Source organism: Macrosteles quadrilineatus, unplaced genomic scaffold, assembly GCF_028750875.1.
Source record: "Macrosteles quadrilineatus isolate MER2022 unplaced genomic scaffold, UCM_ALF_1.0 Scaffold_4__1_contigs__length_99947679, whole genome shotgun sequence".
Taxonomy (NCBI): domain Eukaryota; kingdom Metazoa; phylum Arthropoda; class Insecta; order Hemiptera; family Cicadellidae; genus Macrosteles; species Macrosteles quadrilineatus.
The window spans coordinates 22,250,973-22,268,547 of record NW_026542597.1 but is presented as its reverse complement, the minus strand read 5'-3'; the positions used below and the strand labels follow the sequence as shown (position 1 = coordinate 22,268,547).

The 17,575-nt window shown below is 34.5% G+C and overlaps 1 protein-coding gene across 1 annotated transcript; it reads right to left on the bottom strand.

The window, feature by feature from the left end:
- Positions 1-6,362: 6,362 nt before the first annotated feature.
- LOC128993216 (uncharacterized) lies at positions 6,363-17,139 on the bottom strand. The gene is made up of 6 exons (XM_054416981.1): positions 16,433-17,139; positions 13,963-14,213; positions 12,910-13,092; positions 11,338-11,482; positions 9,274-9,491; positions 6,363-8,501 (listed from the first exon to the last, which is right to left on the bottom strand). Exons 1-6 carry the CDS (start codon positions 16,955-16,957, stop codon positions 6,461-6,463), a joined length of 3,363 nt encoding a protein of 1,120 aa, XP_054272956.1. The 5' UTR covers positions 16,958-17,139; the 3' UTR covers positions 6,363-6,460.
- Positions 17,140-17,575: the final 436 nt, after the last annotated feature.

Here is a 17,575-nt window from a genome sequence, read left to right as displayed (position 1 = left end):
ACCATGAAGCTGCTATACTAACACAAACAATAGCACCGACTTTTAATTATAGCATGATTATAGCCATTGATTTATAGTACTCCGAATTCTTATCACACTGCAAAATTTGAAGGAAGCAATTTTTAGGTTTGAGTGCTAATTTTGGACAGTAAATTTTTTCTCTTACTTTAAGGTTTACTTAATGATGTTTGCTACTTCTATATGTACCAACGGAATTAAACTTAACATGACGTATCTTAACTTATCAAGGATGGTAAGTCCATAAGGTGTATATGATCATAATATAAATTTAATAAAGGCAATAGCCTAGCATTATTAGTGGGTTAATCAGTGGGTCAACATTCCACAGATGTATATATTGTTTTTATCATCTTACTTCAGTGAGGAATTCCGTGACCATGTGTTCCATTGGCGGTTACTCAGTGAGACTCACAAAAACTGTGACAATAGTGCCTGAGGGGCTAGCCATAAAGTTTACCCCTATCAGAATGTATGCTTTCCTATATGAATGTATGCTATTTTGTTTCTTATGTAATACCTGACCTGTGTAAGCAATGCAGGTCTCGATTTGCTGGGGAACGTGGTTAATGCGATTGCGTCGACCATCGGATGCTTTTGGGCAAGATACAGCACTACGGAGTCGGTGGGGCTGCCCTTAACCTATTAAATTCTTACTTAAGCAACCGAAGACAAGTGGTTTGTATCAAGGGCGAGCGGTCAGCTATGTCTAATGTAGTATGCGGAGTCCCGCAAGGGTCCATACTTGGGCCGTTTCTATTTTTAGTATCGATAAAATGATTTGCCTAATAATATTCTCTGTGATACCTATTTATATGCTGATGACTCGACCTTTCTTGTGCATGGTTCTGATATAGATTTATTAAGTTTGCATGTTAAAGATGTAGTTGGTAACATTTCAGACTGGTTTGCAGCAAACTCTTTTCTCTTAAACAACGAAAAAACAAAATCTGTCATATTAGCTTAAGAAAAGTACCTGATGTTTTTGATTCACAAGATTATGTTAAGTTTTTGGGTGTTTTGATTGATAAACAATTAACCTGGTCACAGCAGATTGATCAACTAACAAATAGGCTTTCAAGAATTGTTTTCTTGTGCTCTAGATTAGTGCACTACGTTCCTTTTGATTATGTAAAATCTGCTTATTTTGCGTTATTTCAGTCAATTGCTTCATATGGTTTAATTTATTATGGTAGCTCTCCTAAAATCCACGAGGTACTTCTATCTCAGAAAAAAATCATCAGAATAATGTGTAAAGAGGATAGTGAAGCACACTGTAAACCCCTTTTTATTGAATTAAAAATATTGACCATCATTAACATAGACATAGACATAGACATAGACATGTTTTATTCATGAATTTGGTACAAATTATACAATGTACATCTCAATCGTCAAATACATTTTATGGTCTAGTAGCATTTAAATCAAAACGAAAAATAATTAGTTAAATCTATTTTATTCTAAAGATTTAAACAAATAAGTCAAATAAAAATGCCATGTTGAATGAGATCAGGCAGACAGGAATTCTTCGGTACTGTAAAACTCACCTTCCACCAAATAATTTTTCAGTAATTTCCCAAAACCATTAGAACCCAACCTTGAACTGCACTGCTTTACTTCTTCAGGAAGCCTATTAAAGAAAAATGGGCCCGAAAAATTTGCATTCCTTTCAGAAAGGGTCAGACGATGACATGGAGTACGAAGATCTCCTCCATGCCTAGTGGGGTATCTATGACATTGACCAACCGATGGAATATCCTTCAGATGATTTACTGCAGACATTATTGCTCTGTAGATGAATATAGAAGGCAAAGTTAAAATGTTGTTCTCCCGGAAGACTCCTCTGCATGAATGGAGTGGTGGTAAGCAATTGAGGATACGCACTGCCCTTTTTTGTACGGTAAAGACCTTATCACCATGGGAAGAACCACCCCAGACTTCAATACCATAAGTCATGACTGAGAAAAAACAACCATAGTAGACTGCAACTAACATTTCCCAGTCAAGAAGAGGTTGCAACGTCCTAAGTGCATGACAGATGCGGTTCAACTTGCAACAAAGCTGTGATACTTGATTGGACCATGACAACATTTTATCCACAGTTAGACCTAAAAATTTCACAACAGAGCACTCTTCTATCTCGAACTTATTCAACGAGACGGATTCAGGGATCTTATTGAGAGTTAGGAATTGCATGAAAACGGACTTATCGGAGTTTAGTCTAAGATTGTTCAGCGATAACCAACTTAAAAGTGAACTAACTGACTCTTCAACTCGAGATTGCAAATTGGAACATGGACCTCCAAACAGTAAGGTTGTGTCATCCGCATAGAAGATTGATTTAGCTGAATGAAGATGTGCTGATAGATCATTAATATACACGATAAAAAGCAATGGTCCGAGAATACTACCCTGAGGAACCCCGAACTTGCATTCAGCGAGATGCGACCGAAATCCTGAAATCTCAACAAATTGCATTCTATTTGAAAGATACGATCGGAACCAAGCTAGTGGAACTCCTCGAACACCATATTTTTCCAGTTTCTCACAAAGAATATTGTGATTAACTGTATCGAAAGCTTTCGAAAGATCACAGAATACACTCAGGGCCGGTTTGCGCTGTTCAAGGTTGGATAATACATCCTGAACAAACTCAACAATTGCTTGAGTGGTTGAGCGACCCGCTCTGAAGCCATATTGGTTTTGTATGAGAATGTTATTCATGTCTAGATGATTCATTAACCTGGAATACATAACCTTCTCCATTACCTTTGATAAAGTGCAAAGAAGAGCAACGGGCCTATAGTTGTTAACATCGCATTTGTCACCTTTCTTGAAGACCGGGACAATCTTTGCTGTTTTGTAAATATCGGGGAAAATACCTGATGACATGGAAGCATTAAACAGATAAACTAAAGGGTCTAAAATGGATGTGTACATTTGCTTTAAAAGAGAGCTGGATATTTCGTCAGAGCCTGTAGATGTTTTTGATTTAAGCGATTGAATTGCTTGCTCTATCTCTCTGGAAGAAACTGGAGACAAAAACAAAGAATGCATTGGAGGGGTCTGCTGGACAAGATTGACTGCAGTAGACGATTCACCGAATGTAGATCCAACAAAAGAACCTGAGAAATGTTTCGAAAAAAGATTTACTACTTCAGAAGGTGACTGAACCAATGAATCCTGGGATTTTAAGATGGGTAAAGAAGGAGGTTTCAACTCACAGGTCTCTCTACGAACAATATGCCAAAGGGCCTTTTGCATGCAGTCAGCTTTCTCTAATTCACATGAGATATCTGTACGTTTTTCCTGAATCAAAAGCCTCCTGAACAGTTTTTTTCTCTCTTTCAAAAGTGCTTTCAAGGCTGGATCCTTAGTATTTCGGACGAGAATACCCAAATCGACATTACTATTGGCAAAATCTTTCAACTCCTTACTCAATGGTTTTTTGTTTCTCCCCCTTTTTTTCTTAATTTTCTTCAAAGGAAATGATCTATTAAAACATGTTTTGACAATACCATGAAAAAATTCGAATTTACTGTTTACTTCATTGACCTGGTGCAATCTACTCCAATCTACCTGAGACAAAATTTCCTTAAAATTAGAAATATTACGTTTACAGAAGGATCGTTTCTTAACAAATAATTCTGTTGGTTTGCAATTGGTTCTTATAGATACTAGCTGAGAATCATGATCTGATAATGTGTTTATAAATGAACTACATGAAACTATTTCAGTGTTTAAATTGGTAACAACATTGTCAAGGAGGGTTTCACTGGTGTCAGTGATTCTAGTGGCATGATTAACTAATTCACGTAAATTGAAAGATAAAAAGATATTTCTTAGCTTCTCAATACTTGGATTAACAGAATTAAGAAAATCAATATTCCAATCTCCACACAGTACAATTAACATATTATTTTTCAATAGATGATGAATTAACTTTTCAAATGAGTTAATAAATTCTTGTTCATTATTGTGTGGAGGTCTGTACAAACAAACAATTAAAAAATTCAAGTCATCATTAAAAACAATACTATTTACAATTTTAATATTTACAACGCAAAACTCGAAGGAATTGGCTTTACATAGCTTCTGAACCAAGTTATTTCTATAATTTGACACTTTAAGATTAAACATACTATGGTTTTTATAGTAGATACAAACACCCCCACCCAAACCTGAACCTCGACAAAACTTAGAGACACAAGTAAAATTAGGAACAATAAGAGGCTCGTCCTCATGCAGCCCGCTTAACTATAACTTATACATTTATCAATTATTATTGTTTACTTTTAAGAATAGCTTTAAATACAAAATGAGAAATGAAGTGCACAGTATTAGTACCAGAAACTGCAAAAAGATTGATCTGCCTCAGGTACGGTTGGAAAAAACAAGATCTGGACATGTTGTGATGGGTATTAGGCTATTAAATAAATTACCCCTGGCTGTGACAGATTTAGACTTTAAGAATTTTAAGAAAAGGCTGTTTTTATTTTTAGTAAACAACCCGCTCTACCGTATCGAAGATTTTTTTAGCATGTCTGATAAGTTAATAAAAAATATTTGAAATAGGATGTAACTGTGATTTAGATATAAGTTGCACGATTTTTTAATTTATTACTGTCAAATTTTTAATCTCTTGCCATGGTTTGTAACTTTTGTATTTATTTGCTCGTCGCTCAATTTCAATTTTAACTCTTGTATTATTTTGACTGTATTAACTGAATTCCTTGTTATTTATATATTTATACATTTATTTACTCAAGACTGAATACGAGATGTACTAACCAACATTTTGCCTTATCTATGCATTTCATATGTAAAAAATGATGAATAAATGTCTATGTCTTAATGTTATAAAAAACCTTCAGAAGTCTCATAGCCAGAACAATGAGCAAACTGTTGTTATATGGTGTCTAATATTGTTTGTTAGCTGGTATTTGCTGTGATATTATTTAATAATCAGTTTCCAGAAGTTACAGGTTGCAAGTATTTCAATCATTTGCCTCTTGAAGTGATAGGCAAATGCCTTAACCAAAATTCAAAGCCTTTCTAACTAATTGGCTCTAAGAAACGCCTTTCTATGACTCCTAGTGAATTTCTTGACGGAGGTCCACCTGTGATAAGGTAATGCATGTGCTTTTTTAACTGCATTTTGATTTTTCTCTCCAAATGTGCATGGTTTTAATCTGATTTATTGAACCTTTTATTTTTCCTACAGTTACCTAACAATGTACATGTTCTCTCACTGATTTGAGAAAGCAAAGTGGCCAATTCGCTCATCAGTGAGACAATGTTAACATTGTCTCACTCTAATTACTTTGTCTCACTCCAGATTTGCAACGTGAAGGCACGAAATAGTGAGCGCGTAACATGCAGGCAACGTCGTACGCGCGCGAAATACGTTGGCAGCACTGGCTGTAAATCAGCTGGTCAGCTGTTGTATTTGTCACTTCACATTAAATGTTATATTAAAAGTTCACTTCTGTGTAAAACTAGGTTATGTTTCTTCACCAATTTATTTGTTTTATGGTAACTGTAGGAAAAGTATAATGTGCAACTCGAGTGCAAAGTACAATTGCCTCACTCGAGAAACCATTCCTCACTCCTACGGCTTGTGAGTAAGGATTTCTCTCGAGTGAGTCAATTGCTCACTTTTCTCACTAGTTGCACAAATAACTATTTCCTGCTGTTTAACTAAATTAAGCATGGTTTGATTTTATTGTTAACCAATCTCTGATGATGGTTGTATTTTTATTTAGTCGAATTATGTATAGACATTGCATATTATGTAATGTTTAATGGCCAAATAAACAATTTGAATATGAATTGCTGGCATAGTACTTTCTATTAATTAACCCAGGTTCTTCTTGAATTAAAATATTTAACCATTTATGACATACATTTCTCACCAGCTACTTGAATTCCTGAGATTATTCAGTGATCCAATTGGGGTACAGTTTCTTAACTGAACTGGGCTATGCTATTATCGATTGAAACTATTGATTCGATTAGTAAACCTTGATACGATTTTTTCATTATCAGCAAGTTTGGTTAGTTAGGCTAGATTATGACAGTTTCAATTTATAATAGATATATTTAAAAATATTGATTATTACCTAATCAATATTTTCAATTTGATAGTTTCAATCGATATTAGCATAGCCCAGTTAAGAAACTGTACCCTTTCTTTTTTCCAACGAGATAGATTGTATTTGATTTTATTGTAAAAAAACTTAACAGTATCATTAACAACATTTAGCATTTTTCGGAGTTTGTAATGATGTTTTAAATGTTAGTTAATTGATTGTAAGGATACAAATGCAAAAAAAGATCATTTATTTCATATAAACTTGTAAATCAATCTGTACAGTAATAATTTCAAATGAAACATATACAAAAATATAAGTCTTTTACAATTTACATTTTTTTTTTATCAACGCCATGTCTCTCTCAGGGGTTCGCCTCCACCTCTTGCGTCTATTTGAACATCATAGTTCAGCTCTGGTTCTTCATCTTCGCTGTCAGTTACCGGTTCTTCACCTTCGCTGTCAGTCACCGAGATATTTGACCCTGAATCTTCACTCTCTTCTTCATCTTCATCAAAGTACAAGTTCATGATGTTCAATAACCAATTAGGAAATTCAGTATTCTGTAGCTCTCTAAGGTTGTTCAAGGATTCAGCGGATTGGTAAACTGACTGTGACTGTAAGCTACGAGTATCATCATCATGCACAATGGAAGCTGAGCTTGCAATTTCTTCTGCTTCATCCTGTTGATCTGGCACTCTAATTTCATTAGATACTGGTTTTGAAAACGTATTTGATCCATTTTCTGAGATGTGATAAACTTCCATTGGTCGAACTAAAGAGCTGTTTGAGAATTTGGAATGACCGTCCAAAACAGTGGTAAGAGAATTAAAGATTTTTAGCTTGTTACTTCTTGTATCGCTACAGCCGGTTCCTGATTCTGGAGTGTTTTTATCATACTCAGATACGTCTAAATTCAAGGAGTATTTTAGTGCAATACTAGAGTCAGATTTTGTGCTTCTCAAACTCAAAATATCTGATGAATCACTAACATCACCAATTGTATTTTTATCTTTAGGAACAACTATTTTTGACAATTCAATATCTGGAACCTGATACTCGTACTGATGATCTTTTGGAATGTCTGACATTGAAAGATCAGAAATACAAGGTACACAGTCACCACAATTTTCTTCAACTAGTTGCATGTCGTGATCTAAATATCTATCATCATTAGCAGCAGCCAGATTAAGTACATCATTGTTAATTTCATCGATTCTTGCTTCAAATTCAAGGGCTTCTTCATCCATGTCCGCAACTAAATTATTACCTTCTCCATCTCTATTGTTGTTTGCGACGTCACCATTTTGAACATCATCAACCAACCTAGGGACCTGTGGTGGAAGGGGTAGAGGAGACACTGACCGAGAGCTTGCGTCGTTTTCCTCACTCTCTGTCTCAATGTCATCAAACTGTTCAGGGGTTAGATCCATGTCCATGTTACACTCAGAGTAAGAGTCAGGATATCCACTGTCAACCACCCTGCTTGTGCTGCTACAAGTCAAGTCATTCTCAATGCTTCTAACACCTTCCACTGATCTACTCAGCTTTTCCTTCTGGTCCAAAACTAATTCACTTTCATTTAATGTTGTATCCAGTTCAATGCCAAAGGAAGGTGAACTACTAGTATTTATTTGCTGCAAGGAAAGGCACTTTGGAATATTATTCCTGTGGCGTTGGGAACAACACGGTGTGGCGTATATGGAAGTATCACAGGGAGAAGACAAAGTGCTTAAACAACCAGAAGGGCCCTCCTCCTGAAGATTCTTCCCAAACTGTACAAATTCTTTGGGAGAATCCATTATCAGAGCTCTTTTACAGTCTTTGGCAGTATGATTTGGTAAAGGAAGACAACAATCACAGTCAGATTTTGAACCATTATAAAAACCAATATTATATGGAGTGCCATAAACACTCTTTTCAAAGTTGAGGTTAGTGTCTTTTTCTGAAACAGTCTCAATAATACTACAACTAAATCTATCAGACATGTCAGTTTCAGGTACAGTTGTTTCTAAAGTAGGACTAAGATTTGATGCAACATCACTACAGATATTTGTGCTATAACCACATTCCCCACCAATATCTACTGTATCTAAACTATGGTAACCCTCTTCTGTTGTCCAATTTTGATCATTACTGCTCTCTCTAGAGTTTGATTGAACATTGCATGAATCAGTTAATGTCATATCCATACTAGACTCATTAAAATCCCAATTTTCTTCAGTTACAAGGGGGCTCCCTACACTATTTACATTAACATCACAATTGTCTGTTGTAATATAGTCATTTTCCTCTGGTTCCCAGTCTTCTTCACTATCACTAAACACAATTACCTCTTCACCACTTGAATTCTTTCTCACATCCCATTTCCTTGCGAGAAGTATTTCTCTGAAATCAAATGAGCCACTGTTACTTAAAAATCATTAATTGTTATGTAACATGGGAGACCTCAACATATTCACTTCACAATGCAATTTAATACTCAGTAATGTATATAAAAGGAAATTATGTCATGTATGTTTCAAATAATACTTATCTATTTTGAACTGTGGTTTTCACTAACAAACAGTTTCTAATAATTAGAACCTTTTTGTATTTTCACAATCATATATTTCAAAATAGGCCAGAATTGCAATAAAATGTGTAAAAATAGTCACTTTGTTAATTCGGAAAATGAATGATAGCCTATGTCTGTTTAACTGTGAATGTTTGCCAAGGCAAATAAAATATTTTATTCCATGATACTCATGGAATGCTGGCTATAAATCATGAACAAATAAAACTTCAAAATGTAAGTAGAAGTAACAGGAATCTTATATGGCTTATAGTGAAGGGAGTTCTCAATAACAGAGACAATTCCCTCAGCCAAGAGACCCATCAACTGATGTTTTAACTGAGTCCCAGTCAAGTTGGCCTGAAGATTGCACTCTACATTGAGGTTGAAACATCAGTGAATGTCAAGTATTGTCGGGTTTGACACATTTATCTCACAAAGACCACAAATCTATTGTAAACAAAATTAAATGAGAGACAAGAAGTCCTAGTTGTATGATATTAGTGCTTTTGAATCAACTAATTTGACCCATTCTACTTCAAAAGCTATTATAATTAAGTATTATATGTTTTAAGTCTAGTATAACTGACTTAAAATAAAAATTACTTGAGTTTTTCTTCATTGTGATATTCAATCCTTCCCATGACAGCCTTGAGAGGTATTTTGTGTTCCAATTCATCACACATCCGACTGCGCATCTTACAATGAGTCAGAAATTGCTCGGCTCCATCTCTGATCTTCTCTTCCTCCGATCGTTCATCTTTGTAAAACGGGAACACAGATTCTTGGATCAGAGTGTAATGCCCATCTTGCTCTTGGATATCCTTTGAAAATAAATAGGCACATCAAATTCGTACTATTTTGACATAATGTATAATTTTTTAGTACAGTATAGTAAATATGAAAGTTTTTCATATTTTATTAAGTGGGAAAATAAAAGTAATAGGATTGATATATTTAAGCAATAAACTTACTGGAAACAAAAGTAACTGACAATTCTTGTTTGGGAAATATTTGTATACGGTAGGCCTACAATGAAAAATTGTAAGTTAATGTTAATGTTTCAATTAATGGCTAGAATTAATCACCATACTTTTAAATTGGCTTATAATGTATAATTTTTTAGTACGGTCTAGTAAATATGAAAGTTTTCCATATTTTATTAAGTGGGAAAATAAAAGTAATAGGATTGATATATAAGCAATAAACTTACTGGAAACAAAAGTAACTGACAATTCTTGTTTGGGAAATATTTGTATACGGTACAATGAAAAATTGTAAGTTAATGTTAATGTTTCAATTAATGGCTAGAATTAATCACCATACTTTTAAATTGGCTCTACTCTGAACATGTGACACCAACAAAAACAGATTTGTGATCATGATCTCTTAGTTTTTGACATGTTAGGGCCCTTTCACACGAGGCCACTGGTGGCGGACACCGGTGACCGCCACCAGTTACCGGCCGGGAAACTGCAGTGGATGGTACAGGCAACTTACAAGCCACTCTACTACAGCCACTGTACTGGTAGTTGTGAAAATGCTGTCGAACAATGAACATCTCCTTCTTCTCGCGTTGATAATAAAGAAAATAAGGCAAAGACACAGGCGTACTATACCGAATAGCCGGTTACTTTTCAATTTCGCAAATTAGATCATCAGTATCCACTTTGTTTTCTATTTTTTTGTTTATTCTCTTCTTCTGTTGTCTTCCTTTGTCTTTTTCTTTTTCAGCAACGTCCTCTTTATTTTTCTTCTGATCACTCATTTTCACAAACAAACAATTCAACACGAAAACACTCAACAACTACAACCATAGTGCCTTTGTCTTTGCAGTCTGAACCATAGTGCCTTTGTCTTTGCAGTCTGCACGTGAACTGATTCAAAATAGTAGCTGCGCGCTCATCTACGGTGGCGGCCACTGGTTGCTACGTGTGAAAGCTCCCATATAATTCAAAGCCCCACGACGAGTTGCCGCCACTGCAGTTGCCGACTAGCAGTTGCGCGAGGAGACACTGCTCGGCCACTGTGTAGTGGCGGGCAACTACAGTGGCTGTGTGTGAAAGGTCCCATTTAAAATAATGTTAAAGCTGTGGCGGGCAACCAGTGGCGGCCACCGGTGGCGGCCACCAGTGGCCTCGTGTGAAAGGGCCCTTATAGCCCTGCTCTCCTATCTAGGACTTCAAATCAATCCTCATTAAATACCTACTCGTAGAAAATTTTTTTAGTTTAACAAAGATAAACTAAAAAAATTGCCATCATTTAAGGATTCTCCTTGTGTATTACAAACTCAACTGTCAATAATAATTAAAATATATTAAAATTCAGTAATAACACAGTCAAACGTATTTCTTCATTGACTTATCATTCTCTTGGATTGACTGAAGATAATTTTAAAGAATATACCTTTCATGTTTATCTACAGGCGGTTTTTTTTTTTACTATTTGTTTGTTGTCACATTGAACTATTTTAACTATGACAATCTATGTTAATTTCAAAACATCTATTTGTAAACTACGGCTTTTCCTTTGGTATCACGTTTGAAGAGTAGAGAACAAATCCACCCCAATATAATTTAGAAACAGTCACTCATCAGCATTTTCAACCTTAACAACATCAAAACAGGCTTCAAATCCTACAAGGGGGAGAAGGTTAAACATAACACTCACATCAGAGGAGTTGCTGCGATCTTTGACTTTGATGAACTTGGCCAATTGTGAACAACAGCCAAGTTTTTCTGAGCCCTTCGGCCCCGGCCCAATACCTTCAAATGTCACTTGGTAATCGGGATACCGCTCCACCAGGTTGTGAGCCCTGACAAACAGTGTATGCTAATAAGACAGTAAGTCCCGAAGGATGAAAAAGCGGAAATATATAAAATATATGGTTAGTAGTGGAAATTGTATTCAACCAATAATCATATTTCTTGTTCCTGAACTAATTCCTAAATAAAAATACAGGTTTTACTTTACCTCTGTAAAATAGTCCAATGATTATACAGTAGAATAAGCGTAAACATGTTTGACTGTGAAAAAAAACCGGGCTGGACTCAAGTTTGACGTGGTCGCAAGCTTTAAAAGCATGTAAATTATTCAACTGAATAATTGTTGGACTATATATGACCTGGAGGTCAAGTAAAAGCCTGTTTTTGACAAGATCCTATTGATGATTATTTAGTTGCAAATATGACACACCAAAATTTAAAATCTGATGCCATTATAATTCTAGCGTTTTCTGCCAATATAATCTAAGCGCTTTCAGGTAAGTAATGTTTTTTCCCCTAAATTTAGAAAATCATGCAGTGGGTTCACAGCAACTCCAACTACCGTAAAATGAGGTAAATCGGAACACCATAAAAAAATTATAATGTGTAAACCATCTTGTTATTTCACGTTTTAAGGGTTGATATTTAAAGAAGAAGGTAAGACCCAAATTTTAAAATTAAAACTATGTTTGTAAACCATCCTCTTACAATTAATTGATTTTTAACTTTGAATTTCAAAAGTGTTCCGATTCACCCCATTTTACGGTACCTAGTTTTGTTTTAACTGCTGTGCATACCAGAATCATCAATATTAAAGGAACATATTTTATGATATTAATTTTTTTTAAATTGTTTTTCTATTCTGAGTTTGTTTGGCTCTTCTACCCGTCCGATTTTCATTATTGAGGTCTCAAATTGAAGGTATACACACACAGATTTCACATCAAGCATCGGCATATATTTATCTACTGTATTACTCGACCAAAAAACACAAATATGATTTAATTTTGAGTTCTTACTTCAATTTGGAAGTATTTTAAGATATATGTTACCAGTTATAGTTATATAATCCTATATAGTTTAGTCTAAGAACTTTCAGTGAAATACCACCTTTTATTTAAGCTATTGGTTATTCAAATTGGACGAGTTTCAAGCAAATGCAAGGCGAACAGCCAAAATGAAAAAAATTTACAAGGTTATTTATTCTATGATTAAAAATCAATAGCTTCAGTATTATTTAAGTTTTTTTATATGTTTTAGACTCAGAATAATCAGTAAATTATATGCTTTAATTTGAGCTATTGATCGTTTGAAGTTAAGTTCAAGATATGTATGAACTTACTCAATCAAAAATCATAAATTTGATTATTTCTTGGACAGTATTTTATTTTATGATTATATTATGTATGAATACAAATTGATATAAAAACTAGCCTACTTATACAAAACCAAAATAAATAAAATCTACCATACTCACCAGTCTTCAAACTGTTGTCTAGTCCATTCAAATTTATGATCATAGTGCCTAAAACGAGTCGAACCCTTGAACAGTTTGTTGAACTCATAATTTGGTGTAGTAAATATCGCAATCTTTGGCTTTATAAATCCAAATACTGTAAATGGTAAGCAGTCTAACTCGGGAGGAAACAAATGCTCTATCCTGCAAAAAAATGTATAAAATGAGTAAAAACTTTTTATTATTTTTTAATACATTTTAAAACAAATCTGAACTTGTTAACACAACAGATTACTGAACTAAACATTAATATAATAAACTAAAAAAAAAAGTTTACTGCACTAGCCACATAGGAAGTTTGTGGCGACTGCAGAGTTAGAATAGTGCAGGAAGCTGGTATCAAACCAAGTAGGCCTACAGTAGATCCTCCCCACTAATAAACCTTGCCTAATTCGACTCCTTGCTTGATCCGACCGTATCATCGCCTATCGGTGACAATATTATCGAGGAAATATCGTGAATTTTTGTCACGGTCATGTGAAGATTATCACCGTCTCTCAAAATTATGATAGTTCCCAAAATGTCAGTTAATCAATTAATTTGATCATTTAGTATTGCTTCTCGGATAATTTTCCGACCTAATCACCGAGGCCACGGTCTCGTATCAGACAAGTAAGCAAAATTGTAGGCCTACTGTTGGCTAACTTATCTCATTTATCAGACCATGACAAAACCAATATAATTTGTTATTAGTATAATTGTTAAAAACAGTTTTAGCCTAGTTTTGGCTATACACAAGAATAAATCAACTAAATCAAAAGTTTTTAATATTTCCTAACCATTGTTTTTTGTTGTAAAATAATGCCTAAACTGAAAAAAATTAATAGTCAAGAAATGCTTAAAGAGGGGTTGTCAATTTAGTTCTCTTAGATTGTGAGTTAAGTATTTATTTTTGTAATCAGACATTCACAGTAATTTTCTGAAAGCCCTGTCACTCATTCTCAGTTGGGAGCCTTTTTGTCCCGCAAGTGTGGGATTATCAAGAATCATCTGTATATATTAGAAAATACTTACAATTCAATGGCGATTACAGCATCTGCACCAGCGAGGGAGTTGTGCGTGTGTGCAACACTTCCGCAAAACACTTTGACACACAGGGGAGTTGACCTTTTGTCTAAGAAGTCACAAGGAGAAGGATTAACTTTGCAACAATTATTATTCAATGTCTCCAAGTCAATGTCCACAGCAACAATTTCTTCAATTCCTGGAAGTTTCCTCAAATATCTCGATTCAAAACTCAGCTCTGAACATCCAAAGTCAACTACCTAGAGTGAAAGAATATCTCTTAAAGTTTACATAAAGTAGCCCAGTTCTATAATTAAAACCTACTGTATTAGGAAAACACGTGCATAGGCAATATAGGCTATTCATTCCGTCTATTAACTTACAGTACGCTACTAAACTAATAACGTAGGCCTACCATATATAAATAATGTACCTATATAAAGTTTCATCTAAATAGCCTACTCGGCCTGCTGTTTAATTGATAATTATTGTTAAAAAATGCAGTATGATTAGAAAATATTTATATCCAAACAATTGGTCAGTATTAATTTTCAAATACCATCAATCCCTATACCTACCACTCAAGTTTTTTCAGAAAGCATTACAGTAGGCCTACAGCAAAAAGTATTCCTCTTAAAAAAAGTACAACCCTTCATATTTACCATACCAGGCTGTAGCAAAAAATGGCCATGTCATGTGTAGAGGAATATCTTACTATGAAAAATTTTTTTAAAATAAGAACCCATGTGTTATGAACAAAATTGGGTACAGTTTCTTAACTGGGCTACGCTAATATCGATTGAAACTATCGCATTGAAAATATTGATTAATAATCGATATTTTAAAATACATCTTCTATTATAAAATTAACTCGTTCGCTACTGCAATAGTACGAAATTTTCCATTCACATGGACCAGCGACGCACATATGCGACGGCCGGTTTCCACCCACAGACTGGCGACGGCTAGAATAGACGCATATTTGCGTCGGGGTTCTAATGTTATTAAAATGCTTATATCTTTGTAGTGGTCTATTTGAAGGCACTGAATTCCCTGCAGTGGTCTACAGAGATGTCTGACGCACAACTGCGTCGCTTGGTCTGTGGATATGATGATTGGTGACGTCATATAATAGTTGGAAAAACTGGTCTTTACTTTTCTGCATCACTGTATGTATGTATGCAGTATGTATGCTGCATTATCCTATGTAGCTTTTATATTTGTTCAGTTATAAGTTAAGCTGTTCTTGAATAATCTGTTTATTTTTTTACTTACTTTCACCTTAAAACACAAAAAAATGAACTGTCGCATATATGCGACGTTTAGTCTATTTCAAGAAAACTATGATAAGTTAATTTTCACTATTGTCTTCGCTGTAGACCGGGCGTCGCAAATATGCGACATTACAAAAGGTTATAAAAAATACAAAAAAACAAGAATAATTTATTTACAAACACGATTGTAGCGTATTACAGTACAATGTAAATGATCACTGTTTTACAGGTTTTTGCCCGTGGTCTAGGTGTGTATTGTTATCCAAGTGACAGCCGGTCTATGTGTAAGATTCAAATGTATACCTCGGTCTGTGGCAATGACCGCGGCGTCGCATATATGCGACGCTCAGTAGCGAACGTGTTAAACTATCATAACCTAACCTAACCAACCAAACTTGCTGATGATGAAAAAATCGCATTAAGGTTTACTAATCGAATCGATAGTTTCAATCGATATTAGCGTAGCCCAGTTAAGCAAATGTACCCAAAAATTCAAAGCAACGTATTTTAGAAATTTCCAAAAAACGTTTTTTTGTTTTTGTAATTTGTTAAGTTAAACATAAGTTAGGCCTATGCAAAGGGAATTTCAAATGAAAAAGAACGCCACAAATTTAAACTCTCTATTGTTTTCGAGTTATATAATTTTAACGATTTCAAATCGAGGCTCAAAAACGTTGATTAAGTTATGGAATTTTAATGCTTTGTAACTCAAAAACAAAAAGTCAGAAAAATTTATATTTTTACTAGTCTTGGTTAGTAGAACCTGCATACAAAACATCAAGTAAATGTAAGAAGTCAAGGTGGTTGAATTGACTTGGAATGACCCACCAATAAGTTCAGATCGAACCCATAGAAGGGGTCGTGTAGGCCTAAGTAATCACCCACTACAATGGACGTGGTAGCAAAATTGTATAAGTTACCTACATAGAACAATATAACAGAAACGGTATGGGTCATACACATATGAAAAATAATTCACTTGTCCGAAAGTAAATACGTTTTTATTTTATTTTTTAAATGGAACTGCCAAATGTCTACTATACTTGTAGGATGACTGCATTAGGATGACTGTACGCCGATTGCAGCCGGCAAGTTATACGTACTAAGTTAATATTTTATGGTGGGCATACAGTACTAACTTAGACCTACTAGGCCTACCATACTAGAAAACAAATAGCCTATTAGAGGACAAGATAAAAACTAACCTTTTTGACACTAGATTCCCATTTAGGTTCCTTTAAAATTCTCTCTATAACCATATAGCGTTGAAGGTATGCGGGTGGAAAAAACTGAACTTTCTTCTTTATAATTACACAGCGAAACTCTGGTTTTACATTAATTATTAAATCTGATGCATTCTTATCGTCATCAGAAAATATGCTTACTGTTTTTGACTGAACAGGATTTAAATTCTCCTTACTCTCGTCCCCTTTATTATTCTTATAAGGCTGAACATTTTGATCCGCAGGTCTCAGTGTAGTGTTTAAATCTGAACTTGATTCATTAGGGCTGGGAGAAATGTTCGGTTCTTCATTTTGGTGAACATTTGTAGGCCTTGCTTCTGTATTGTTAGTTCCATTGCCTCTGGGCATACTAGGCCTATGTTGAGATGGATCATTACCATTTTGGCTAGGCCCATTTTGATCATCAACGATTTGACGAGAAATATAAGTATTCCAAACATAATAAACAAAATATACTGCTAGATGAAAAGTGGTAATCATGGTCATAGCCTATAAACACTTAACGTATTTAACTTAGCCTACTATAGCCGATTTTAATAAACAGGTCAAACGCAAATTTTAGCCAGACGATGAATAAGTAGTGCTAAGCAAAGAGAGAGGCCTACGATATTTCACATTTTTTTAAATCTTTTAATTTCGGAGAAAAGGGCCTTTTGAATTCTATCTAAATAAATACACTGATTGATTGTAAACGTAAACACCAAACATTTTTCAAACAAGACTTTTTCTTCATTGTTTTTTTCTCTATGAAGCTTATTGCTTAGTAAAGATTTTCTTCATGGAGTAGCTTTCATTCATTTCAATTCAGTACCTCCTCAATGCTTTGATTATAGGATGCTGCAATCGAAAACTTAATAATGCTAAATAGTGAATACTTTCGGTTTAATTAATTATAATAAAATTAATTTCTACCAAAGAGATTAGACATCAAACATTTATTCATTTTCTGTGACAACCATTGTACAATTTATGTGTATAGATACAAGTTTGTAATTCTACAAGTGAAAGACGTGGGGTGTCATAGCTTATAATGTCATAGCTTATAATCGTGAATTTGTTCCATAGCTTATAATGTTGAAAATGTGGCATAGCTTATAATCAGTT